We start from the raw sequence: 26,966 nt of genomic DNA, 5'->3' as shown, positions 1-26,966 counted from the left end.
TGTCGGACTCTGGCAGACCATTTTTGTGTCAAATTATTGATTTCTTAAGTAAGTAGCTGTGTAATAAATGTGATAATGTACAGCTAGCCGGTCATTGTTGTGGAATAAACCCCTTTAGGGCGATGCAAGATGCTGACGCGACGCCCTGTCTGGGTTTATTTCCCAACAATGTCCACCTTGTGGACAATCTCTAACTCCTGATATTTACAGTAACAATTTAGCCATCAAAAGGCCCTCCGTTTCTCTCACTTATTCATACTTTGCTCTTTTTAATTAAGCATGTTTCTTAGTCATTTTTTAAATAATTACAACAGTAACAAAATAATAGCAAAATAATCTTGTGTTTTAGGTAAAGTTGTACCTATACGCATACCGGATCGGATATCGGGCTGATACAGACTCAAATAGAGGCATTGGATATCGGTGACAATGATGTATTAAATTCAATTCTATGTTTATATATATGCATTATACTGTATACTGGCATCTAAATTCGTGTTTATGTTTCAACCAATTTGTTGTTGCATTAAAAAGGTTTACACTTGAATGGAAATTCCGTATAATTTTGAAGACTTTTCACTAAGTTGCTGGTATACGATTTATTATTTTTTTTTTTTTTTTTTTTTTAAAGTTATTTTTTTGGGGGCATTTTCCATTTTTTATTGACAGGACAGTGGATAGAGTCTTGAAAGGGGGAAGAGAGAGAGTGGATGCAGAAAGGGCCACAGGCCGGATTCGAACCCGGGCCGCCGTGGTCAGGACCAAGCCTTAATACATGGACGCCCGCTCTACCAACTGAGCTAACCCAGGCGCCCACGATTTATTATTTTAAGACAATTCAGTAAATTTGTATCTATGTAGTTATTTGATACGTTTTGTTTTACAAAGTTAGGAAAGTAATGTTTAAGTCAAGTCTGATGTTGTCTTAAACATCACTTTCTCACAGTGAGGCATACAGCTTATTAATTAAACACTGGTATCGGATCGGTACTCGGTATCGGCTGATACCCAAAGTCGGGTATGAAAGAGTTGGATCCCTAGTTTTACGAAAGTTTGATTCCTGGCAAAACACGAAACACAACAAGCCGCCATCAGCTGGGAAAAGGCATAATAAACATATTGTTTAATAACAAAAAATAACATTTAATATGGAGAATCAAAATCAATTTACAGTTTGTGCTGGCATTGTGATTTAACAATAGAAAAGACAAAAGGCATGAATAGGACACTTGTAATGTACAGCAGTGACTTTCAAAAAGAAAAAAACATTCTTTCTACATTTTGGCCATCTGAAATCGTCAAAAAAACCTCTCTAATCTATTGAATATACGCTAAATAGGAGAGTCCATGCCTGAATTTTGACTTTCAAATCGTTATAAGTTAGTTTCTTTATCTTATTTCTAATTTGGATTTTCAAAACTAACACCTATAGGGCCGAGCCTGGGTCTAAATGTTGCAGGGTTACACTGATTGATGCATTTCAGACACTGTTAACATGCAGAGGGATTCATCTCTGATCACCTACTCTCAGGACAAAAGCAGACCATTATGTGAACACAAGACTAAACATTAGCACTTTTCCATAACTGCATTTACCTGCATGATTTATACTGTTGCAAATATACTTGATAGTCGACAATAACAGGACTAAAACATGGGAATGGATCGGACCACACAGTCAAAAATTAAAATTGGAGAATTTCAAAGAAGGAGAAACTAAACCAAAAACTTTGTAAAGTAACCAGAATAAACCATTTCAATAATATAGTTTTCTGGGAAAGATAGTTTCTTTACTGTACAGCATTTATGCTCTATTTTATCAATAATATGTCAGTTCTATGATGCAATAAATAATTCAATATGTTTGTACAGTCAAAGGGTTGTTGGACATTCCTGCATCTTTCTGCTTTTCTGATAAAGTGCAAAATGCTTAAAAACAAAGCTGCACATTTGCAAAACAAAAATTATTTTTCTGTAAAAGCTCTATTTACAGTCGGAAGTAAATGCTAGACAGAAAAAACAGAAATAATCCCACAAGGCTGACTCTTTTAAGGAGAACACAACGGTACATTGTATTGCGACATGTAACATTTCTGAGCTCTGAATTTCAGAGACATGTTGCAACAACAACAAGAGCAGGATTTGGATTATCAAGACCACAAAACACACACGTGTATATGATTATGGAAAACAAACTAATTTGTATGATTAAACTATTGAAAGAACCCAAAAATGATTCGACAGAAATGTCTTCCCTTTTCTCATTCACGCAGGCAACCGTAAGCATACAAACTGTGCTTCTACTGCCGTTCATAATAAATAATCTTTTCATCACATTTCATTAAGATAATTTCGGATTTGACAGTTTCTTCAACAGACACAAACTACAGTCTGCGTAACACATATCTGCTTTTATCAGCAGAAGCAGTTTAACTTGGCATCTTAGTGCCCCTTCAGTGTCTCTATGCTCCAACAAGTTCACAGTATTGGGAAAACAAAGAGAAGTCAGAGGGGTTATCATCAGTGCACTTATGTAGACTCCAGTCCGACTGTACAATGCCCGCTTCTTCATCACACGTCTTCAAGTAACTAAACAACATCCCTACTAAGTCTAGTAGATGGCACTGTTTGATTTAGAGGTTGTGTCAATTTGAAAATGTGCATAGTGATTGGAAAATATCCACGTGTGTTTTCTAATCAATTATAACACTGAGACTGTGTTTTTGTACCCTGAAGTGAACACACCAGTAGGCTTTTATCATGGAAGACATTTTGACAGGTCACAGTAGGAAAAGCACAGGTGTAAATAATAACATGAATGATGGCTGAATTCCATTTAGCTGCTTCTGGGACACACAATAGTTGCTGTTTTAAAAAGGTACAGTGTGTAGAATCTAGCACCATCTAACGGTGAGGTTACAGATCGCAACCAACTGAAACAACGAAAATGCAAGTGTCCCTATCTAGAGCCAGTGTTTGGTTTGTCTGTGCTGGGCTACTGTAGAAACATGGCGGCCGGCTACGTGAAGAGGACCTGTACTGTGTGTACTGTAGATATAAACGGCTCATTGTAAGGTAACGAAAACACAGAATTTGTTATTTTCAGGTGATTGTACACTAAAGCAGTGGTTCCAACCTATTGTATCTAAGAAAAGCTGAGCCCCACCGACGTCATCACCCTAAACATTTTTTCAAATTATCAAACAAAATCGTCAATTTGAATAAAGTCATTCAGTTTATTTAATGAGTTTGGTTTTTAATTAAATCAACTGTCTTTAATAAATATAACTCAACATAAATGAAGTGATGACGTCTTGACTGATTCACTAAGTGAATGCAGATACATAATATGATCTTTTTTTTGGTAACAACTTAATTAAATTACTATAATAACGTAAGAGCCTAAATAGATTTTTGTTACTGTGGTTAAACTAATGTAATTTATGGTGTTGTTAGATTGCTGCTAGATCGTCCCTTTAAAACAGGTTTGTGTGCACCAAGCGGGAGAGCAAATAGTTTTTAACCGCGGTGGAAATGTTATTTTTGAAAGGCTTTACGGCAATAAATATGGATTGAAGCAGAATATTTTGTTAGATTTTGCTACTAAGTAGCAAAAAATAGTTTTAAATAGTTTTATTTACAGACTTTTGTATAAATTATTCAGTAAGTGTGTCATTATGATTTTAGTTATACATAAGCACATCTAATTTTGACAACCTCAGAGCAGACAAATCCTGGAGCACCCCCTCTGATCTTTGGCACCCGGGACCCCAGATTGGGAACCACTGCACTAAAGAAAACATACTTATTAATATATATCACTTCTGCCAATAAATCCCCCAAAATGTTACACATTTTTCCTACTTTGACAAGTCAAAATGTCTACTGTGGAAAAAAAAAAAAGACTGAGAACAGCAGATTTTTTTTCATATCCGCTTACCCTAAACTCATTTACATCCAATAACCTTAAGATGAGAACAATCATAATCAGGAAGTACTATTGTTCCAAATTTTACATTGGAAACATTGATTTATATCTTCGTATAACTTGTGTTTGGATACTTTTCCCCCAAAAAATGGCACAATTTTTTCATTCAGGGAATTAAAGCTTAGCAAATTGTACAATTTAGGTCCACATATTTGGAAGTAATTCAAGTGGCTCCACCAATTAATACATACATTAATTGTGAACAAAAATCCAGAGCTTGTTAGACACAAAATGATACATTTCCTAATATTGATTTCAAGTCATAATGTTGTTTATGACTCCCTGAGATTACTGGTGTATTACACTGTTCGAGATATTTGCTTTCTGGCGGTACTCGTCTGTGTGATGGTATTCAAACAGATGTTTTCACACCTGGTATTGTGTTATTATTGTAGTGGGAAGTTTCTTTTTGTGGCACTTAAAACTGATAATATTCATGTTATGCATTACCAGATCAAATCTGAGGGATCATTGTGACTTAGAGCAGTGGTTCCCAACCTATTTTCCTTAAAGCCCCCCTACTTTTTTAACTTAATTAATTTACTATAATAGTGTTAGAGCCAAAATAGATGTTTTGTTATTGTGGTTAAATAAATGTAATTTATGGTGCAAGCGATAGAGCAAATCGTTTTTAGACTGCAGTGAAAAATGTTGTTTTTGAAAGGCTAAATGCCAACAAATATGGATTGAACCAGAATATTTTGACATGTTGTGAATTTTGGAAATGATAACATCTATCTTTTTTTTCAATGAATTTTTACTTTTGGACTTAACAACACTCTAAAACAGTAGTTTTATATACAGACTTTTGTATAAATTACCCAGTAAGTGTGTTATAATGAGTTTAGTTTGAGTATGAGTAAATCTAGTTTTGACAACCTCAGAGCAGACAAATCCTGGCGCACCCCCGAGGGGGGCCCGGACCCCGGGTTGGGAACCACTGACTTAGAGAAAGTAAAACTTTACAACGATTTGCATCTTAGCTGGATCACCGCTATGTCCACTTTGACTGTGGGTCAAAATAACGCTTTGGAATAACTCAACTTCTACTTATATGAGGAACATGTCAATACCCTTCACTAATTTGACATGATGTCATTTTTGCATTTAACACAGTCTCTTGGATATGTGACATCTTAGCCTGCTCAATTAAACCAAATTGGATTAGATATCATAAATATCAAATAGATTCAAGAACAATCAGTGAGGAGACGAATCCATTACGTCCTTCATCACAAGCCTGTCAGGAATTTTTTAAACAAATATCCTTCCCCCTTTAATATAAAACATACAAACCGCACATTGGTCGACAGACTTTCTTTTCACATAATAATGAAGACTATGATCGTCACAAGTCAGATGAATGGAAGGTTACACAACGCAACCACTGATTCTCTGAAGAGACTCGACCCATGTGGAGTAATGTGAAGTGTAGAAGGCCCGGTCTTCATTGTATCCATGTCACCAGACAAGGCAGAGACGAGTCCTCACACGTCGGCGATTACATGACTACAGTAGGCATTCTTGATACGCAACACAGCAGCTGATAACAAGGGAGAGATGGAATCATATTATCCAACCGTAGATCAGGTGAAAATGTATCCTCTCTCAAATTAAGTTGTGTTTGATGAACACATATGAATGAATGATGCTGGTTCACAGGAGCATGATTCAATCCCCGTCTTAATGTAGTTACAGGATGAGTGTTGAGCTGCGGGTCCTTGCCGTTCCCTACCGGTCAGCCCGCAGCCATCGGCCTGTACAGTACAAGCCCAGTGAAGCCCTCAGTGACCCTAGTCGTCTCAGTTGGGCCCTGACGAGCCCTCTGTGTCTCTGGGCAGGGCACCGTTGAGCTCCAGAAGGTTATTAATTCCCAGATACCCCAGTAAAATCTCACTCCGGCGGTGGGAAAGGTTCAGGATGTCCTCAGCCAAGCACTGAGCAGAGGTGAAGCGGACCTTGTCATGGTCGAACATATCCTTCAGGTACTGCACGATTTGTTGCTGCAGAGGAAAGGAGAGAAATGAAGGACATATACGTACATAAACTTTAAAGAGACACTCCACTGCTCCAGCTCTAGATCCTACACTTCACATAATACGACTGGATAGCATCTTTCATTAGAAGCTTCCTGCCTCATAAACACCCACACCTTTCAAACTCCACCCGTTTGTAATGCAGGCTTTCTGTTCTCGAAGTCTCAAACCAAAATAGAGATAACCCTGATGACATCATCACGGTCGTCATCGTTGACATCATACAACTGTTTTAGAGGCTGTATCGTCCTCCTCATGACGAGCTCATTACACGCCACCATACGAACAGTAACTCCCTTTTCCAAAATTGTGTCAAAATCTCAGCTTCTTAGTCGTGTATGCTCTCACCTTGAAAATAGTGCACACTTCACTTAAGTGCTGCCTGGGTCCCAAAAACCCAAAAGCTAAAACTGGGCTCACATGCTCTGATATGGCATAGAAGTGGGAGATGAAACCATCAGGAACCTGTGGAGAGTAGTAGTAAGAGAAACTCAGCTATCAAAATCAAAGAAACAAGGATGCAATAAAAGGTTCTCAATCTTTAAATGAGCTTAAACTCACCATGAGAAGACGCCTTTTCGCTTTTAGGACAGACCAGCAAGCAGTTGCCAGAGCCTAACAGAAAAAACACAACTCTGTTATTAGAGTAACTTATACCTAACCTATCGATGGCATAATCACATATATATATAAATATATGTATATACCGTCTCTTTAAAGCTGTCAGAGAGCCAGCGGTTCCTCAACACAGCTACCACAGAGGAGGGAGGGCCCTCCAGGTCTTCAAACGCGTCCATCAGGATGAAGTCCAACACAATGTCGAAAAAGTTCATACACACCACCTGCAGAGATCATGACATGAGGACCCCCACTGTGCATTGTGCTGAATATAACACTGATTGCATTTTCTCTAAAAACAGTTATACTATATAATAGAGCTGACCCGAAGGCTTCGAAGCTTTGACTATTGCCATGGTAATCGACCTCCAAATCAGTATTTGGATGTTTTGTTTTTTTGTTATATAAGTATGTAACAATAAAATATAAATCCCATTTAATTATTATTATTTATTCTCAGATGGATATCGCTGTTTGCAGAGTGTAGAGGTGAGTGTGTGTACAGTAGTGTGGCAGCAGCACTGAAACGGGGCAGATGGAGACAGAAGAACGCGTCAGGCTGCTGCGCTGCGCCGCAAAGCTTCAAATACCTTTGAATATTTCTCATCGAAGCTGCAAAGCCCAAAAAAATGGTATTGGGGACAGCCCTACTATATATATATAGTTATATATTTATAAGAATAAACTTTATCTATACAGTATTTTTTTAAAACAGCAGTTCCAAAGTGCTTCAGTTAATAATTAAAATGCATAATAGTACACAGAATGAAAACATACTATGTATAAATGGAAGCAGATATTCAACAATAAAGGCAATATAACAAACAGAATTAAAAGACAAATAAAAACAAAATCAAAGAATTCGAAACTTATAAAAATGCCAGCCTATATAAATGTTTTTTTTATATACGGTAGTTTAATAGAGTGCTACAGGAATGAGTCCTAAAACCCAGAAATGACTCAGCATTTTAGCGTGCACAAGAGCATGCATTGGACACGTTCATAAGGCCTCAAGTACACACACAACTTTGCGTCTTTAACTTATTTACCTATGATATCTAATGCATATTATTTTGCATTTCCTATGTGAGGCATATTGCAAAGCATCTGACTGTAACCAAATGTGCCACTTAAACGGAGGCGGGTTGTGAGCCAGTTACACAACCACCAACAGGATGACTCTAAAATGAGCTTTACACAGTAGAGTAAAGTTCAGGGTAACCAGACTGTCGGCTGTACTTCAGTTAAAGTGTATTCTGGTTAGCCAGTTTACATCAGCTTGAGTCACTCTGTGACTAAGCCTGTTTCCCTTGAATAAACAAATTGCTTGCAGGTAGAGCAGTATTGTTTGTTAGCAAAGAGAAAGTGAAAATTCGACATGACAGCTGAGAGGATTACTCACCCCTCGGCCCTCCAGCTCCATCTTAGTGACGGGCCACGTTTCCTCTCTCTTAGTGTAAAGCAGCATGTCCTCATAGCTCTCCAGGAAGCCTTTGGGACTCTGCGTTAAAGCAAAAAAACTAAATGTAAAATATGTCCTCGTTCAAATAGAACAAGTTAATAAGTGAAGATCCAAATGGATAGTGTTTTTTTTTTTTTTACCTTGTTTGCCTTCACCATTAACCCTGCAATCATCTGCTTCCCAGTCTCCATGAAGAATGTGCGGTGAGTTTCATCTAGCAACAGGAGCTGTGGGGAAAAAAAAGCATTAGCGGTCTATTTTTGTGTGGTAATGTCTATAATAATTTGTTTTTAAATTTTGTTTCTCTAATAGTTTGCTATATGTTCAAATAGAAAGCATTTGTTTATGGTCTTTTACTAAACATCTTTTCAATAATTGCAGAATTGTAATTCTCACACATAAAGTAGGCTACTACTGACAGCCTCCATGCAGACGCCTCAGTGAAACTAATCAATCACAGTCATGGTCTATGATTGTGCGCCAGCTAGTGAGCCTTTTGGCAAGTACAGACCAGATTTTACTGTGTTGTACCCCAATGATATGACGTGATATGAAGCCGTGACATCTCCTCTTTTAACCCTCCTTGCTGAAAGTGTCATCGGCAAACAAAGCACGAAAAAACTGTGAGGTCTACGAGTGCTTTCAGAGTTGAGTTTAGCTCAAGTCCTTCCCACGTGTTCACAGCTCACTCAAGATGTTTACAGGAACTACGAAGACTGCTAAGACTAAACCTAACTCATGCTGCTACTTTACAACCAAGATGATTACCATTACAAGCTACCTTGCAGAGCTTTTGACCACTACCAGTGCTACAAAGCAGTATTTTGATGAGGTCTGCAGGTTTCAGAACATTAAGAAATGGCTTAACAAAGGGGGGAATTATCACATTAATTGCAGTCATCCAAACAAAGAGAATGATCCACGTAACATGGGTAAGTCTTAAGAGCTGAAACAGACCTGGAATGCTGTTCTCACACATTGAAGCTTGGCAAGGAAGTCTTGGTCACCATAACATTCAAGTAATTCAGTCCTGGTAAAAAACAGAGAGATGGGTATGAAGCTCCACGAAACACTCACATAATATCTGATATGGCGAACATATAAGCAAACAATTATCTATTTAAAAGTCCAACAGACACAGAGCAACATTAGCATTCATTTGGAGTCATGTTTCTGGCCACTTGATGAATCTAAATCCAATATTCACTCTCCCTTGAGAAAGATACCTGGCCCTTTAGCTGCTCAATGCTCCACTATGTTCACCAGTTGGATGCTAACTGTGTCTGCCTGCTGTTTGGTGCTGGGTAAAGTAGTGTACAGTAGGTTTACCAGAGCTTTTTTTGTTGAAAACAGCTGCCTGCTATGTCTGGGAATGGCGCTGATGAGAGCAGTGAGGGGGGGAACCAAAACGCTCCACAGAGCTGAGGGTAATTGCAGAGTCTTGGTTCGCCACTACGAACGACTCCTTTGACATTACAAATAGTTATTTAATCCACTGTTAGTATAAAAAAAATATGAATTGGTGCAGATGTTACACTTCACACTTACCTCAGGGACCTATAGGACACTTTGCCCTCCCGGACCAGAGCCAAGGCTTCTTCATAGAGAGCTGCTGGCTTAAGCGGCTGGTATCCGTCTTCTAGAGACATGGCATCAAACAGCTGCACAGATAAAACACACAATCCTCAGTGTTCAGTCCACGTATGTTTTATATAGAAAAGCATGTGAAGTGTTCTAGTATGTGTACTTGATACAAACAATTGGGTAAATCAGTGACTGCCGTAATGTATTCTTCAGTCTTTAGAGAGCAGAGGAAGGGAACTAACCTCTGCAGCCGAGAAGAAGGAGTCGTCGGAGGTAACAGTAGTCGCATCATCATCTTGCAGTCTGTGGTAACTCTCCACTTGAGGCAAGATAAGAGTTCCTTCACTCTCTGCCAAAGGAACACCACAAACTCTGACTGACAGGGCAAGAATCAGAACACAAATGTACTTAAAGATGCAATTGGTAACTTTGAGCAAATAAGTCTTTTTCTATATAACGGTCACTATATCCTGACAGTAGTACATGAGACTGATAATCTGTTATAAAAAAAAAAAATAAATCATGTGCCTCTGTGTCCTCCTAATGGCATTTGCAAGATTTCACCGTGCCCGAAGGAAAACAACCAATCAGAGCCGAGCAGTCTCTAAGGCAGCTGTCAATCACTGCTTGCGAAACTTGCAAACTCCGGCCGGCGGGCGGTGCTTGATTTTGGATTGACCGTTTTTTGACATGGCGACAGGGTCACAAACTTTCTAATTTTACAGCTAAACAGTACACTACAAGATGTTTCTGAAAAAATTTGAGGAGAGAAATAGGCATTATAGTAACAGACTGTTGATTCATATTTGATCAGCGCCGCCTAGTTTGAGTGTTTGATCGGAGTTCGCGAGTTTTGCAAGCAGTGATTGACATTTAGAGACTCCTCTGCATGCTGAAATCTTGAAAATGCCATTAGCAGCACACGAGGACACAGAGGAACATGATTTTTTTCACAGATTACCCGTCTCAAGCATTACTGTCAGAATATAGTGACAGTTTTATAAAAAACTACTTTATATCATATTTGCTCAAAGTTACCGACTGCAGCTTTAACAAAAATATAAAAGCTGTGCCCCCACTGTAAAAAAACTGAAACTGTATTACTACTACCGATACACACCAAGACAGTATCAATCCTACGTCAATAATGAACCCTAAATTATTTTTGGCAGCGCAACACTCTCATTCTTCTTCAAACTCGAGTCTGTAATCCAGATGTGTTCTCCTTGATTAATAACATTCCTGCTGTCTTTTAAGGTCAAACATAAGCTCATCATGATTCTCACCAAAATCTGCCAGCACGCTGTCTGTCGGGATACTGCTGCCAAAGTCCTCTTGTAGGTGGTAAGCCCTATGCAGTAGTGTCTCCAACTTCTCAGCAAACACTTGATTACGGGTTTCACCCTGTAATGAAGAGGAAAAAAAGCAAAAAATTGACTTTTTCAGTATATAATAAAAAGCTTTTGTCCAGGATCGATGGAACTACAACATCACAAGTACAGCAGGTGAAATCCAAACTGCGCCATAAAATATAATATCGTACCAAACTGGAAAGTAATCCAACCGTGTACAAGATTTTCATGCAGTCTGTATTAGTAGTTATTGTTTGATGGTTACCAAAGGAAAGTCTCCGCACGCTGCCCCCTGCAGAGCGAGGCTGTTGTTGCTGGAGGTCGAGCTGGGGTGATGGCGAATGTTCAGGGCCTGTTCCCACTTTCGTAGAGCTTCCTCAAACAGCTCCATCCCTAGCAGGAAAAGAGCGATAAGACGTCACATAACTGTTTAATTGTGTGCTGCAAAATCAAAACTTTGAGCTAAAAGGGACTACAAGTGGCACCGAGCTGCAGAGTTTGTCGTTATTATCTTACTGGTTTCAGCCCTGGGCTAATTCCTACTTTATCAAAGATATTGCTAAAAGCAGGTTTAATTGGCTTTAGTCTGTACAGTTCTAAAATTAGGAACATAAGACCAGAAAATTCAAATAGTACATGCAGGGTAATCCAAATACCAAACAGCACTCTAGGTCCAAGAGTCCAACATTTAGCTGATTATATCCTAGATTTTCTCATTCTGCCAATGCAGCATTTGTTTTTTACAGTAGTCACCAAACAGATGATTTTGTTTCACATTCAACTGTTATTACTGACTAAAAAGTATAGGCCGATATAATAACGATAGTTTGGAGCAGGAAAAAGCTGATAGCCGATTAATCGGCCGATATCTTCTTTACTCTTGCAGCAGCCTAGTCGGCTACTTTTGCATGCCCTGTTTTAATAAATTAGATTTTTTTGTCACTGTGAATTGAATCATTAGCAAGAGAACGTCCTGAAGTGTGATTTGATGGATTGCATCGTTGGAATATGTTCTATTTATTTACAATGGCAGATGCGCTGTTCTGTGGTTTATGACTGGCCAGGTTAACTTGTGTTTAGCGTCCTGTTACATTGTTAAACGCCACTCTTACTATTAACTCATTAATGTTTGTACATATTCCCGGGGTAAGGAGGATCCTTGGCTGGATTATTTGGAAGAGAGAACACCAAATTGGTAAGTAAGTTAAAGTGACAGTGAATGATTAATTTTCCTCCCTGTCTGCCTGTCTTGTATCTGGGACAAAGAGCTGCTTGTGTTACATTGTATATTCAAGAGATAATGTTTTATCTCCCCCTGTACCATGACTTTGTGTCTGAAGCCTCCATGCAAAACTGTGATGTACATCCCCACGTGACTGGTGGAGGTCACAATCGGAGCTTAGTTCCACCGATAAAGATAGTTTGTAAAATGTCCCACCGGCGCAGATTAATCTTGCAAACCAATTTATCGATCTACTTCTCCTGAAAAGTACTTAACAAATACTAAGGAGGAGGTTATCTCTCTGTCCCTCACACTATATCTCAGGTAACACAACAAAAAATGTCACCACATTTGACATACAGCTTTGTGCATTAGTAGTAATAGTACCCATTATATAGAGATTCTCTGCGTTTGCATCTTCTATTGCCCCTGACTCTTCCACCACAGGCTCTGCTTCCCAGGGGGTGGATGGATTGGCGGACTGATTTGGAGAGCTTGGGACCCGCATCTATGCCAGAAACACACACATAACGACACATTAGGGAATATGGAATAAAGAAAATGGTAGGCAAAAATGACATTGAAGCAGTTTATAAATTGTAAAACTAACAGATGCCAGGCTGTGTGAGGAACTCGAGTGTTTACTGGGGCCCAGGGAAGAAATTCCACTCATGGTGTCATTGCTCCGAGTGCTGGGACTCATCATCTGTCGGCCAGGAAACTGGCCTGTGGAGAGAAAAACATTCTCTAGACGTTGATAAACCAGTAACCACAAAGAAAAATGATCATTTCAAAATTTCCAATGTGACTTCTCCTCCAATGCACACCTCTCTTTAATGACGAGGGTCTTCCCGTCTTCATCAGTGCCTCAGGTATTCCCACTGTCTTCTGGCCCTCCTTCCCTTGTGTTACCTGCTTCCTTTTTCTCCCCCGCCTTTTCAGCTGATGGGCAGTGAGAGCCAGAGCTACACTGCCCAGTGCTGTGGCAAACAGCACCTTCTTCAAGCTTGGGGTAAGCTTTAGCTGCGAAAATATGGACTGAAAGCAGGAGAGGAAAAGCTGTCAACATAATGGGCACTACTAAACATTCATTTAGCCATTCTTTTTTTATTGAACAAAGATAGTGAATAGTGCTTGTGTTTATAGATGCAAAACTTAACTGTATATGCAAAGCGGCTTACCTGCCCAAATGTGGAATAGAGAAACACTGGTATCTCTGCTACAGTCATGGCCAGAGCCTGGGCGAGGGACATCCCGTCTGCTCGTTTGAGTGACATCTCAGAAATTGAAATGCCTTCAGGCCGCAGCTCTCCAAGGCTCCTTCACATTCACCCTGAACGAGGTCTCGTCTCTGCTCTGAGATCAGCCAGCTCAGGGCTTGCCGATGAACCGAATGTCGTCATCCACTCCTGAGCTTGTAGTCCACAGTTGTCCAAATGTCTGATTGTGGATGTATTACCCTATAATAGATAAGACATGAGAAATGATCTGAGTGTGGCAGCCTCCTCCTTTAGAGCTATATTACATTGCACAGGCTCAAGGCAATCATAGACACAGTTACTGAATCACTGCAACAGTGCTGTTGGCACAAAACTCCCGAGACACAGAATGAACTTGCAAAGGATCCATGGTTTAAGCTGGGGAAAATCAAGCTTGCATTAACTGTTCAGCAGCAGAGCAACAACACACACACCCACAACAGCCTGTTCTCCCTCCTGCCCTCTGGTAGAAGATACAGGACCCCCAGAACTCTCACCAGCAGACTGAGGAACAGTTTTTTCCCCCCAGGCCATCAGACTTTTAAATAGGTAATTCATACGACACCTTGTCACACAAAAATATATCTTATACTGTATATGTTCTTAATGTATATGTTCTTAATATGCCCTTGTACAAAGTTCCCAGCAAAAAGTATTTCACACGTTTGTACCTGTATAACCAACGTGACAATAAACATCTTGCATCTTGAATCCTGAATCCTGAATCCTGAATCCTGAATCTTGAATCTTGAATCTTGAATCCTTCTGCCTGCTACTTACCTATCTACACTGTCTGGTATGCAGCCAGTTGACCTGCCTTCCCCACACATACTGTACATGACAAACACCAGACACCAGGCTTACACGTGAGGGACTGGCTGCCCTTTCGCTCTCTCTCTCTCTCTCTTTGGACAATACAATAAACCATGGATACACAAAGTAAACAATCATGTCCAGACAGGACAAATGATTCATAATGGAGATGTTGCTAGCTTGAAAGAGACTTTATGAGGTGAATAGCAAGCTATGCAGTCAGCAGCTGAGACCAGGAATAAACACTGCAGCCACTTTCTTTTTCAATTATTAAGTAAAATACACAGCAGGTCTGAGCTTTGTCTTTAATAAACATTGTTAATGAAAGGCCAAAAATCAGCACAAGCAAGCAGGTAACAGCTCTCACAAGCAAGCATGCTAATGTTAGCTTAGCTAGCCTAGCTCAGCCTCATCTGTCACTTCACACATCAAAGCATCATCCGGTTAACAAGACACCAGCTGTAGGGGCTTTGAACTGACACCTCAGAGCTCTTCAGCTCTCTAGAGAGTCCCAGCTGCACAACTAATAAGATAATCCCTCTCATAGGTACGTTACCGTGAGCATCCGAGCAGCCAGAGAAGGACATTCCTGTGTCACAGTGAGAGACTCACACTAGCTTTGTGCTAAAGGGGCGGGGCTTTAGAGAAATCAAGACCATCCAGCCAATGAGAACGAGGAGTACAGAGGTTGGATTTTTGTCTTGACCAATCGGATGGGAGTGTGGGAGGGGCTAATTATTCTACTATCCAATCAGGTCGTAGATCAAAGAGCATCATTCGTGAATGTAGAAAAAATCAGAAAGGTAAAAACTTTTTTTGGAAGTTTTTTATTTGTGAAAGGTGAAAAGTGAAACCTTAAAGATTTGTCAAGTATTTCATACTCTTATCAACATGGGAGTGGACAAATATGCTGCTTTATGCAATTGATGTATATATTTATTATTGGAAATCAATTAAAGGGACTGTTTGTAACTTCTTACACGAATAAATCAATCCGGGTCGGTGTCCAATGTGCGTTCGCGTGTGGCCACGCTGTTCAGACTCAGACTCCAACACAAACTACACGGAAGCACCAAAACCACAAAGTTTTATCTAGTGAAGCCCGTCTGTTAAACAGTGTTGGCTGCGGTCGGAGGACGCGGCGGAGACCGTGGCTTTGGTCTCCAGGGCCGGAGTCTCTGCTGTTTAATGTCATTAAAATAACATGATAGATATATAACATATAAAACTGATAAATTGTAATTACATGCCTAAGAGCTTAACAAATGAAGGCAGGTTCTTTTCTAGGTACTTTTGCTCCTGGACATAAATTCTCAGCCAACATTTGTGTGTGGGGCCCATGTGGGTAGTAAATGGGCTGAAAAATGATGTACATTTTTTGTGATCTATGTAAATTGCTGCTTTAACACCACAATTTCCCCTTTGGGGATCAATAAAGTCAATGTATCTATCTAAAACTGATGAGTTGACTCTCAGTGAAATCGTCGTCCTCGTCACAACTTCTAAACATTCTTTCATCGCCTGAGCCGTCACATGCAAAAAATGATCCATTCAATTATCAATATCTGTCAGACATACACATATATAACATAAATATCTATGATGTGTTGTTACATACTGTGAGGAGGTACAATTTGCTGTCTTTTCCTTTACTTACTTTTGGCACCCAGCCAACATTTGTATGTGGGGCCCATGTGGGTAGTAAATGGGCTGAAAAATGGGCCCTATATCGGATTATCCATGGGTTCCATAATGGCCCCATGCCAATTGCCCTTGTGGGTTTCATGCAGGAGTACACTGGGTGTTATATGGGCCCAATCTGGGCAACATAAACCAAAACCCATCTCGGCCCCAGGTTTAAGTTCTATGTGGGAACTACATGGGGACTACATGGCCTGAAATATAGGTTGTAAGTGGGTTTGTCCACAGTTTGTCCCATGTTGGCCCCAAGCACTAATTTCCCAGTTGTGATCCAAATAGGACCCACACGGGTAGCCCGCATGGGGAGCCCATGTGGGACCAACTTAGTTGACCCAAGTGGGCGCCATTTGTGTTGCCCATTCTGAGCCAATGCACTAATTTCCCAGTAGTGACCCACCTAGAACCCACATGGGTAGCCCACATGGGGAGCCCATGTGGGACCTACTTAGTTGATCCAAGTGGGCCCCAGATAAGATGCCCATTTTGGGTCCATACCCGCTTGGTACCCAGGTACCCCCAGCATAACCCATGTGGGGTCCACATAACCATGTTGGCTGGGAAATAACATTTTGACCAGTATTTAGCTAATATTAATACAAATGTGTCTGGCACAGAGACTCGCTTTTGCTATAATAATGTTTGTATATGCAAAGCAAACAAAGGCGCTAAAGCTCAGCCTTCGTTATGTATCGCGAAATAACGGTTTTTATTAGTTTATTAGTTTTTAAGTGTGGAAAGATAGAATTTCCGAGTGGCCCTGAAGGCGGCATTACACAGTTGCCAAAGGTGAGTTCCGGTTTTGGTCATCTACCCTTCAGAATAAAAGCGCGAAAAGCACATAATGGGCTTATAAGCAAAGAAGTACGATGACATATCTCTCAGTAGTTCTCAAATCCTATTGTAACGTACTGTACGCTATGATTTAAAAGGTTTTTGCGTAAATGTATATCTGCTTTTTTTATTTTTTGTTGTTTGTATTCAGATTTGTTTATTTGTTGATTTGTTTTGCACAATTTAAGACAACATAACAAAAAAATAAATGAATAATATACAGTGCAGGAAGAGGCAAAAAACCCATTGGGCTTATCTGAAGCCTGAAGCCTCCACCTAGAGACAAGATTAATATGACTACATAATAGTGATAACAAAACAATTAGGACAAGATATATATAATAACAACAATAACAATACAGTAAATATATAAAAAAAAGATAAGTGTGTGTGTGTGTGTGTGTGTGTGTGTGTGTGTGTGTTGCGTGGAAGTGTATGGTTAGTGTTTGTGAAGAGGATATTGATTTAAATATCTATAATGACTTCTGGGTAATCGTAACCAAACAACATTGACATTGTGAGTGGGAAAAAATAAAAAACATAAAAACAGATACATGGACAAACATGGGGGAAAAGCAATTACAAAACAGCAATTAAATGACCCTTTAAGCAACTTTTGAAACATTTGACAGATGAACAGTTTATTGATAGATGTGAAAAGCTACTCCATAATTTGGTTCCCCTAAATCAGGGGTCAGCGACCTTTACTATAAAAAGAGCCCTTTTAGGCAAAAAAAAAAAATAAAAAATGTCTGGAGCCGCAAAACATTATACAGCTTACACACAGTTTATAGTCTAAGTATATAGTATATACTGTAAGTCTAATGCCGTGAGGGCCAAGATGCAAATGTACTACGGAGTATTAGGGCCACATTGAGGGAAAAAACATCTGAGATTTTCCAGAATAAAGTAATAATATTACGAGAATAAAGTCATCACTTTACAAGAATTTTTTTTAATATTATGAGAATAAAGTCATAACTTTACGAGATAAAAACATTTAATATTAGTGGGAATAAAGTCATAACTTTACGAGATAAAAACATTTAATATTAGTGGGATTAAAGTCATAACTTTACGAGAATAAAAGAAAATAACATGTAAAATTACAACTTAATAATATGACTTTATTATCATAATATTACGCCTTTCTTCTCGTAAAACTATGACTTTATTCTCGTAATATTATGACTTTATTCTCGAAATCACATGCTCCAGAGCCGCAGGTTGCAGCCCCCTGCCCTAAATCTGATCTAAAATTGACCTCTACGAAAAGAAAACACTTTTATTCTGAAAAACTCGGATCGGAAGCCGTATCCTGGATAGAGGAACACAGTGAGGTATGTTAAGAAGGGCCTAGAGATATGTCAATACACCGAGTGAGATGACAGCAGGCTATCTCAGATACAGTTAATAATATTTAATTCAAACATGCCGTCGATTATGGAAGAATAGTGGAAGAATAGTTAGTCTGCCAGGTGAAATAATAAGAAGATCCTGGATTAGAGAAGACTAAATAGCCATTAAACATGTGTAATTATGAATCCCTTTGATGATGATGACTCCTCCATGGCTGAGTGCTGTCGGGCTCTCTGGAGCAAGGCTTTCCCAAGGGCTTTGATATGAAATATCAGGTATGAGCTGATTATTTAATGTGTAATAATGTGTGTCAACTCATATTGGATGAACAACCCTCAACCCTAACTGCTCTTTTTCCGTCCCAATCCAGATGTTCCGCTGGCTGTGCCTGCTCAGCCTGAGCGTGCTCAGCCTCCCCGTGTTGTTCTGGTATGTATACGGATATGTGATCACACGGTACGGTTCGTCTCTGGCTCTGCAGAGCAGCGGGCTCCAGGGCTACATGAGGATCACCACCGGCAGGATGGACCAGGTGAGAGAGGCAGCAGGGCTGGGGGGGTTACACAAAATACAGCTTCCAGATGTTATAGGATCCAAGTCATATAGCTCATTAGCTATAATGGTGAGAATGAAAATTATTTTGGGTCTAGCCTATATATTTTGCTGATCCAATATTGTCCTGTTGGCAGATACTGGTCAGGAATAGGGGTCCAAATTATGATTATTTTCATTATCGATGAATCTGCCTTTATATTTTACATATAGAAATATGTTTTACTTTCATATATATTGTCCACTCGTATAGGGCTGGGCGATATGGCCAAAATCCTTATCTCTATCACGATATAGGTCATTTCTAGGGCTGTCATCGATTAAAATTATTTACCGTAATGGTGATTAATCGCAAATTAATCGCACATTTTTTTACCTGTTCAAAATGTACCTTAAAGGGACTGTTTGTAAGAATCAGAAATGCTTGTTTACAGCGACACCTGTGGCCGTTAAGTCAACGAAAGAAAGCGTATCAACATGGGAGTGGACAAATATGCTGCTTTATGCAAATGTATGTATATATTTAGGGCCCGAGCACAAAAGTGCCAGGACCCCAACGGTGTCCTGGCACGAAAGTGCAAGGAAACCTATTGTTTTTCTAAGGATTATTATTTTTCTGCTGGAATATCGCGTTTTTGTGGCCTTTTCCATCCCCAAAAACTCACCAAAAGTGGAATATGCGTCAGAAGTGGCGCGAAATTCAAAGTTCTGTAGTGATTCGGATCGGGTGTCGCCAGCGGGCGAGATAGCGCCCCCTAATGTAGGCTGTTTTTCAGGGAAAGTTTCTTCGATCTTCATGAAATTCAAGTATATCATTGCATACGTTTTGAAGTTCCTGTTAAATATTTTTGAGATTTTTTCAGCCAACAGGAAGTCAGCGATCTTGGACTTCCTGCGTTTTTTTTTAATTTACGAACACATCTTTGAAGACTTTAGGATGCACAAAAACTCATGAAACTTTACATGCACATCCAAACTAGTAATTACTTTGATTTAGTAGTGAAATTTTGCTTGGGCGTGGCATGTTGGCTCTCTAGCGCCCCCTTATGTCTTTTAGGTTTTGAACATACCTTGAGGTACTCGAAAACTCATGAAACTTGGCAAAATGATGGACACCTGTGAACTTTATGTAAATGTACAGTTATTGGGTTCAGCATGTTTAGCCGGCTCTATAGCGCCCCCTAACGCGTGGAAGGCCATAGTTTGGTCAAAGTTGATCCTATATTCATGAAATTTGGTAGGCACATCCTGCTCATTATTTCAGACATATTCCTCATCGGGTTTCATTAGCTCCGCCCACCGGGAAGTCGGCCATATTGGAATATGTGCGTTTTTCATGTATTTTATGCATACTTTTACGAACTCCTCCTAGAGAGTTTATCGGATCCACGTCAAATTTGGGTGGTATAACCCTCCCACAACTGTGATGGTAAATTGCGAAGGAATTTTTGATCGCTCGAATGGTGATGTCATACGTCATGTGCGAAGACGCCATTTTGTCACTTTTTAGGTATGAAACTTTGTGATACTCCTCTTAGAGGATACAAGCGATCCATCTCAAAGTCGGGCAGCAGAATCTCAACACCTTCATGATACTAAATTGCGAAGCTTTTGTGTTTTCGTGAAACTGCGTTCTTGTGGCGGCGTGGCGAATTTTGATGTTTCGCCAAGACACAGGATGCTGTTGTAACTTCACTTTAGGCCGTAGTTTGGTCAAAGTTGTTCCTATATTCATGAAACCTGGTATGCATATTCCACTCATTATTTGAAACATATTCCTCATCGGGTTTCATTAGCTCCGCCCACCCGGAAGTCGGCCATATTGAATTTGATGTTTTTCATGTAATTTATGTATCTTATGCATACTTTTACGAACTCCTCCTAGAGAGTTCATCGGATTCGCGTGAAATTTGGGTAGTATAACCCTCAAACTACTGTGATGATAAATTGTGAAGGAATTTTTGATCGCTCGAACGGTGATGTCATACGTCATGTGAGAAGACGCCATTTTGTCACTTTTTTGTAGTTTGTGCTCGTATCTTTGTTTTTCTGATATTGATAGATGATCTAAATATTCGTGGCTTTGAACAGATGGAAAGTTGACAAGCTTGTGCTTCCCTGCTACGGATAATTCACTGTGAGCCGCCATCTTGGTCCATTGTTTTGCCCTCCAGTTAGCGGCGCGTGTCACGTGTCTGAAAACTATGAATTGCATGTACATGTCCTCAGGACTGGACCCTCATCATAACTGAGAAATTTGGGGCAACTAAATCTAGTCTAAACCCAGAATAAATTAGATCACATGTAAATCATCAATTGAAAATATTATTACCACCATTCATCACATTTTCAACATAAATGTGTCATATTTTAATATGTTAGACTGATCACATGTTTAAGGAAACTCAGGTCCAGGACCAGGTCTTGGACCAGTTCCAGCACCAGATCTTGGACCAGGTCCAGGTCCAGGTGGTTTCCGTCAGTCTGAAGGTTTATTGTTAACTGTTCTGGAATATGGTCGGACTGGTCCAATCAGGACAGGAATGCGTCTCACGTTAACCACGATGTTTCAGCAGACTGCCAACACGGAAGCATCAGACCAAACTACATTCAGAAAATACCTCATTTAATGTGAAGTTTAGCAGCTGAGTGAATGTGTGAAGGTGTGATGACAATCATGAATGACGTGCTGGAACAGAAAGTCTTTTTTGTTTCTGGTAAATATGGTTCAACCAGTTCTGTTCTGAAGAACATCATACCAAAAATGGCACGCAACAACACACTTTACATAGTCCAATCTGCTCCAAACTTCACAAGCTGGATAATAGTCCAGGCCTGAAGACATATATGTGCCATTATGAGTGAAAGTCATAGCGCCCCCTACAGGAAACAGGAAATTGTTGTAAATTGACTATACGTTGTCCAATCTTCCCCAAATTTGTGCCACGCGCTCCACGCAGAAAATACTCTCTAACTGTTGCGTGCAGTGTCCGACTTTCATGGAAATGCACGGCAGCGGGTACCCCCGGCATGTGCAAAGGGGCGAGGGCCCGTTCAACGCTGCTTGCAGCTTTAATTATTATTGGAAATCAATTAAAGGGACTGTTTGTAACTTCTTACACGTATAAATCAATCCGGGTCGGTGTCCCATGCGCGCTCGCGTGCGGCTTCGCTGTTCAGACAAGACTCCAAAACAAACTACACGGAAGCACCAAAACCGCAAAGTAATATCTAGTGAAGCCCGTCTTGCAAAACAGTGTTGGACGCAGTCGGAGGACGCGGGGGAGACCGTAGCTTTGGTCTCCAGGGCCGGAGTCTCTGCTGTACTCTGCTCCTCTGTATGTAACAGGTCGGGCTTCACAGTCAGACATATTAATAGAGATGTATTCTGGCAGCATGACTAACTGAGTTATAACAATGAATGTATGAACCCTAAAACAACTTTCTTATCCCGTCCTCTCTCTCTCAACAGTTCCTGCACATGCACTGCAACCAGTGTGCCTTGGTGTCCAGCTCAGGCCAGATGCTCGGAGCTGGCGTCGGAGAAGAGATAGAAAAAGTCGGATGCGTGATCCGGATGAACAATGCACCCACACAGGGCTATGAGAAAGACGTAGGGAGCCGCACCAGTATTCGGGTTGTGTCTCACACCAGCGTTCCCCTGTTGGTAAAAAACGAGCGCTACTATTTCCAGCAATCAGCAGAAACCACGTATGTGTTCTGGGGTCCTGAGAGGAACATGAGGCAAGACGGGAAAGGACGCACCTTCAATACTCTCCTGAAAATAGCAGAGAGGTATCCAAACGTCCGAATCTACGCTGTGACCAGAGAGAAAGTTCAGTACTGTGATGGTGTGTTTCAGAATGAAACTGGAAAAAACAGGTACAGTTCAGCGTCCCAGTCTAGTAAAATGGAAGCCTTGAGTTTGTTTTCTGTGCATTTTATCAAACCAAAGTAAGAGCCAGTTGTGGAGGAAGAATTCAGATCCTTAAGTAAACGTAGTAATACCATAATGTAAAATACATTTAAAAGTCCTTAATTATTTATCTCCATAAGCTCCCTGTTACTTTTTTTACCATCAATTTTCATTTGTCATAGCTCCCTTCAAAATAAGATACTTCCATGTTTACAGGAAATAACAAAATAGAAGCCATGGAATAAAATACACTTACAATATTTACACATTTTAGTTATTTAAAAAAAGTATTTTATAAAGAACATACTATAAAGTAATGATGCAATGTGCAGTTAATGACTGGTCCCAGGTGTAGGCTTTTATTTTGGTCATGTCAGAGTTTTAAATAAGAGCAGATGTTTGGTGTCTCTCACTCAGAATGAAGACGGGGGCATTTCTCAGCACTGGATTCTTCACAATGATTCTGGCTATAGATATGTGTGACAGCATCCATGTTTATGGAATGATCGATGATAACTACTGCAGGTGAGATGTTTAACATAATGAACGCATTTTATAATCCAAACTCTAGCTCCATCTTTAATAATTTACCCAACTCTGGTACTTTCCTCCTCCTGACAGTCGAGCCAATCATAGTGCTGTACCTTACCATTACTACGAGAGCAACCGAGTCGATGAGTGCAGGATGTACCGGGTCCACGAGCACATACAACGTGGGGGTCATCGCTTCATCACTGAGAAGGCCATCTATGCCAGATGGGCAACGCGGCACAAAATGGAGTTTAAACACCCGTCATGGAGCCTCTAAAGAAGGAGACATTAAAACACAGAAGATGCTCCTCAATCGGCCGTACGGTGGTATTCACTTTTGCTGGATTTTGGTCGTCTTTGCTGAAGATTTTTAGCGATGCCTGAGCAGAAACTTTATCAAGCACATGTCATTGTTACTGCTGGACTCCAGCTTTCATTTGGAATTTTACTTTTTTACAGTTTTTAAGTAGAAAAGCGTTTCATTTGATACTGGCTCATCGTGGATTAAATGATTTGCAGCCATACATATAAAACAATGCTTTAGATGTACCAGCATTCAACTGGTAACAGGTGGTAGAGTACCACTCTCAGTATTACTGAATACTTACTGTTATGTATAGCCATATATCAGTATAGATACTGAAAACGCGTTAAGCCACTAAACTAGACACTAAAGCCAGTTTATACCAAAGTTTACCATTTTTAATTTTCTTTATACCTGTGCCTTGACTCTCAGTTTTATTCCGCACAATGTTTTATTTTATGCTGCTGCAATTAGGCTTGTAAGTGTATTGTTTAGGGCCGCAAATAATAATTAATCTGGCATTTCTTTTCTTAATAATCGAATAATCGTTTGGTCTACAAATTGTCAGAAAGTAGTAAAAACAATGCCCATCACAGTTTCCCAGAACTCAAATTTATGTGTTTAAATTATTTGTTTTGTTCAACCACTGGTCCAAAACCCAAAGTTATTAATTTTACAAAGTCAAAGTTAACGCGTTAACACAAAGTTGTGTTTCTCACACAAATTCTTTAACGCATTAACGCAACCGATCTTTCGAGGGTTGTAGTGGTTGTAGCTAGAAAACATAAGGAATCCATTGGTACCAACCATGTCATGCTAGCTAGAGGCTGAGGAGGCTAAATAATGCTCCATAGTTACGCAACATTTTGGCGAGGAAAAACTGACATGGCCATTTTCAAAGGGGTCCCTTGACCTCTGACCTCAAGATATGTGAATGAAAATGGGATCTATGGGTACCCACGAGTCTCCCCTTTACAGACATGTCCTCTTTAGTATACCCGCAGTATTGAAATGTAACTGCAGAGAGGTCTACAGACCGCAGTCCTCTCATAGACAGAATGCCGCTTTGATGCTGATCAATGGTCAACAAACACAGTGTTAAAAACAATGAACATGATACGAGATCAGATCTTTGTGGTTAGTGTGTATTACCTGTGTTCGTGGGGACTTGTATGGCGACCCACCGGATCTCTTCGAAGGCGCCTCGTAAACCTCTGATAAATCTGCAGAAAGTTGAATAGGAGTTTAGTGTCTTGCTTTAACTTTGAATGTAATTGCTCCGATGCCATAAAAACAAAAAGAGTTGCTTGCCTTTTATATTTTGCTGCTTGTTTTCAATGGAAAAAACATAGTGCTGCCTTTTAAGTCGCATAATGTTTACTTTGTGACTAATTCCAAAGACTATATTTGCACTACTGAGCAAACTGCTGTGTCAAAGTATCTGAACATTTCAGACAGGATTTGTTTGAATTAAAACATATTATTTAGTAGATTTATGTTGTGAACTGTGCTGAGTACAAACTTGAATGTAAACGTGGCCAGTGGTTACTGCGGATGAGTGTCAACATGAATAAATCTGCTGACAGTCTGTGTGTGCGTGTTTGACTTGTATGACTCTATAGACAAATCAAAGGTTCTACAAACCCTGATCCACCTACACAGATGTTTTCACTGATTAGACTTCTTTGAAGGAAGGACAGTGTGGGCGTGCACAACACATGTATTCCCTTACTCATATTTAACCTCTTCATATACAAATAAACCCAGATTTAGTGTGAACCCCCGAATTTGCAGCCTGACTGAATATGTAAGGAAGAAACCTCCCCTAATTTTGTAAACCATTAATTGATCCATTGGCCTTAAATCTGGGGGAAAACCTATTACTGAATAAGAATAATTTCATTGATTTGTACCTGATCCAGATTTCCAATGTGAACCAAAATTGTAATCTTAATAACAACTTAAATTGGTAATTAAAATTTGTTAAATATTTCAAATGAACATGTTAAAAGGTACAGTGTGTAGGATTTGGTGACATCTAGTGGTGTGGTTGCAGATCGCAGCCAAGAGACTGCGGTAACGTGAGCCGCCGAGTGCAAAGCTGTGGTAACTATGAGGCCATCCTCACCATAATAACACTACTTTAGAAGCAACAGAAGTCAGAGGGCGGCTGGCGGTACCACGGTTTTACACTCGCTCACGCGGTTTGGAGAACTGCGGTGGCCTTCAGGTAACGTAAAAAACGTCAAAGGCTCTCTCCAGTGTTAGCTGACATGTGTTGCCTCACTGTTTTGAGCGATGCTCGTTCATGTCTATGTAGAGCGAGCACAAGCGCGAGCCCGACGCTGACTTTCGTTGACTTAACGGGACTGTTTGTAAGATTCAGATATGCTTGTTAACAGCGACACCTGTGGCCGTTAAGTCAACAAAAGTCAGCGTCGGGCTCGCACTTGCTCGCTCTAAATAGACATGAACGAGCATCGCTCAAAACAGTGAAGCGACACACGTCAGGTAAAACCACAATATCACTCTATATCTCAGCTGCTTGGCAGTAATGTTAGCTGACCAGACGAAGTTCTCTCCATGAATCAATGCTGATCCTAGTGTTTGCAAATTTCCCCACTGCGGGACTAATAAAGGAATATCTTATCTTCCCTGCTTCAGCCTCCCGACCGCGCCCGCAGGGAGATACCAGCATCCGGTCGGAGACTATAACGTTTCTCTCTGCGGAGCCCCGTCACTTCACAAGACATAGAAAACCTCTGTTGGTCTGGAGGAGCTGCAGCATTTATTTCTGCACAAATGTCCACTGTACATTCACTAGATATTCTCAGAGCTACGAAGTCTTCTGCAGTGTGTAGTGTGCGCGCATGAACTTGAGGTGGAGCGAGCTGTGAGTGAAGGCAAGCAGAAGAGCAGAGGAGCAGAGTACAGCAGAGACTACGGCCCTGGAGACCAAAGCTACGGTCTCCTCCGCGTACTACGACCACAGCCAACACTGTTTTGCAAGACGGGCTTCACTAGATATAACTTTGCAGTTTTGGTGCTTCTGTGTAGTTTGTGTCGGAGTCTGATGGTACGTGTCCACAGGGAGTCTGAACAGCGTAGCCACACACGAGCGCGCATATGCGAGCACGCATGGGAAACCGACCCGGGTGATTTATACGTGTGAAAAGTTACAAACAGTCCCTTTAACGGCCACAGGTGTCGCTGTTAACAAGCATTTCTGATTCTTACAAACAGTCCCTTTAATTTAGGAGAAATAAGCCATGTCAATGCAAATAATTCGTCTTTTTTTTTTTTTTTTTTTTCATCTCTTTGATCTCTGGCTCCCACACACCAAAAACTCCTTTATGTTTTTTTTTTGATTTTATTAAAAACAATACATTTTTTGAAGGGAACTTCAACACACACACACACACACACACACACACACAC

The 26,966-nt window shown here is 40.2% G+C and overlaps 2 protein-coding genes across 3 annotated transcripts; one reads left to right on the top strand and one right to left on the bottom strand.

Annotated features, from left to right (window-relative positions):
* Positions 1 to 4,102: 4,102 nt before the first annotated feature.
* miga2 (mitoguardin 2) lies at positions 4,103 to 14,963 on the bottom strand. Of its 2 annotated transcripts, none has more exons than XM_037752007.1 (16): positions 14,891 to 14,963; positions 13,444 to 13,722; positions 13,090 to 13,300; positions 12,873 to 12,988; positions 12,650 to 12,770; positions 11,306 to 11,433; positions 10,975 to 11,092; positions 9,931 to 10,064; positions 9,653 to 9,765; positions 9,062 to 9,134; positions 8,245 to 8,331; positions 8,045 to 8,143; positions 6,732 to 6,866; positions 6,586 to 6,639; positions 6,373 to 6,489; positions 4,103 to 5,991 (listed from the first exon to the last, which is right to left on the bottom strand). In XM_037752007.1, exons 2-16 carry the CDS (start codon positions 13,537 to 13,539, stop codon positions 5,791 to 5,793), a joined length of 1,803 nt encoding a protein of 600 aa, XP_037607935.1. In that variant the 5' UTR covers positions 13,540 to 13,722; positions 14,891 to 14,963; the 3' UTR covers positions 4,103 to 5,790. The 2 variants fall into 2 exon arrangements, with proteins under 2 accessions (XP_037607935.1, XP_037607936.1); XM_037752008.1 differs by having other exon boundaries at positions 9,931 to 10,037.
* Positions 14,964 to 18,195: 3,232 nt separating this feature from the next.
* On the top strand, positions 18,196 to 24,306 carry st6galnac4 (ST6 (alpha-N-acetyl-neuraminyl-2,3-beta-galactosyl-1,3)-N-acetylgalactosaminide alpha-2,6-sialyltransferase 4). Its single transcript, XM_037752015.1, has 5 exons — positions 18,196 to 18,500; positions 18,596 to 18,757; positions 22,250 to 22,659; positions 23,111 to 23,218; positions 23,315 to 24,306. Exons 1-5 carry the CDS (start codon positions 18,489 to 18,491, stop codon positions 23,499 to 23,501), a joined length of 879 nt encoding a protein of 292 aa, XP_037607943.1. The 5' UTR covers positions 18,196 to 18,488; the 3' UTR covers positions 23,502 to 24,306.
* Positions 24,307 to 26,966: the final 2,660 nt, after the last annotated feature.

The sequence above is a fragment of the Sebastes umbrosus genome, chromosome 19 (genome assembly GCF_015220745.1).
Source record: "Sebastes umbrosus isolate fSebUmb1 chromosome 19, fSebUmb1.pri, whole genome shotgun sequence".
Taxonomy (NCBI): domain Eukaryota; kingdom Metazoa; phylum Chordata; class Actinopteri; order Perciformes; family Sebastidae; genus Sebastes; species Sebastes umbrosus.
Note: the sequence above shows the minus strand (reverse complement) of the source record. Positions and strands in the feature narration are given on the sequence as shown.

Excerpts from the sequence above, each read along its gene's own strand:
- miga2 (XM_037752007.1), bottom strand. The coding sequence starts at position 13,539 with ATGTCACTCAAACGAGCAGACGGGATGTCCCTCGCCCAGGCTCTGGCC. Across the intron at positions 12,989-13,089 it reads ACCCTCGTCATTAAAGAGAG|GCCAGTTTCCTGGCCGACAG; the intron begins GTGTGCATTGGA and ends TTCTCTCCACAG. Across the intron at positions 8,144-8,244 it reads TAATGGTGAAGGCAAACAAG|AGTCCCAAAGGCTTCCTGGA; the intron begins GTAAAAAAAAAA and ends GCTTTAACGCAG.
- st6galnac4 (XM_037752015.1), top strand. Across the intron at positions 22,660-23,110 it reads AATGAAACTGGAAAAAACAG|AATGAAGACGGGGGCATTTC; the intron begins GTACAGTTCAGC and ends TCTCTCACTCAG. Across the intron at positions 23,219-23,314 it reads ATCGATGATAACTACTGCAG|TCGAGCCAATCATAGTGCTG; the intron begins GTGAGATGTTTA and ends TCCTCCTGACAG.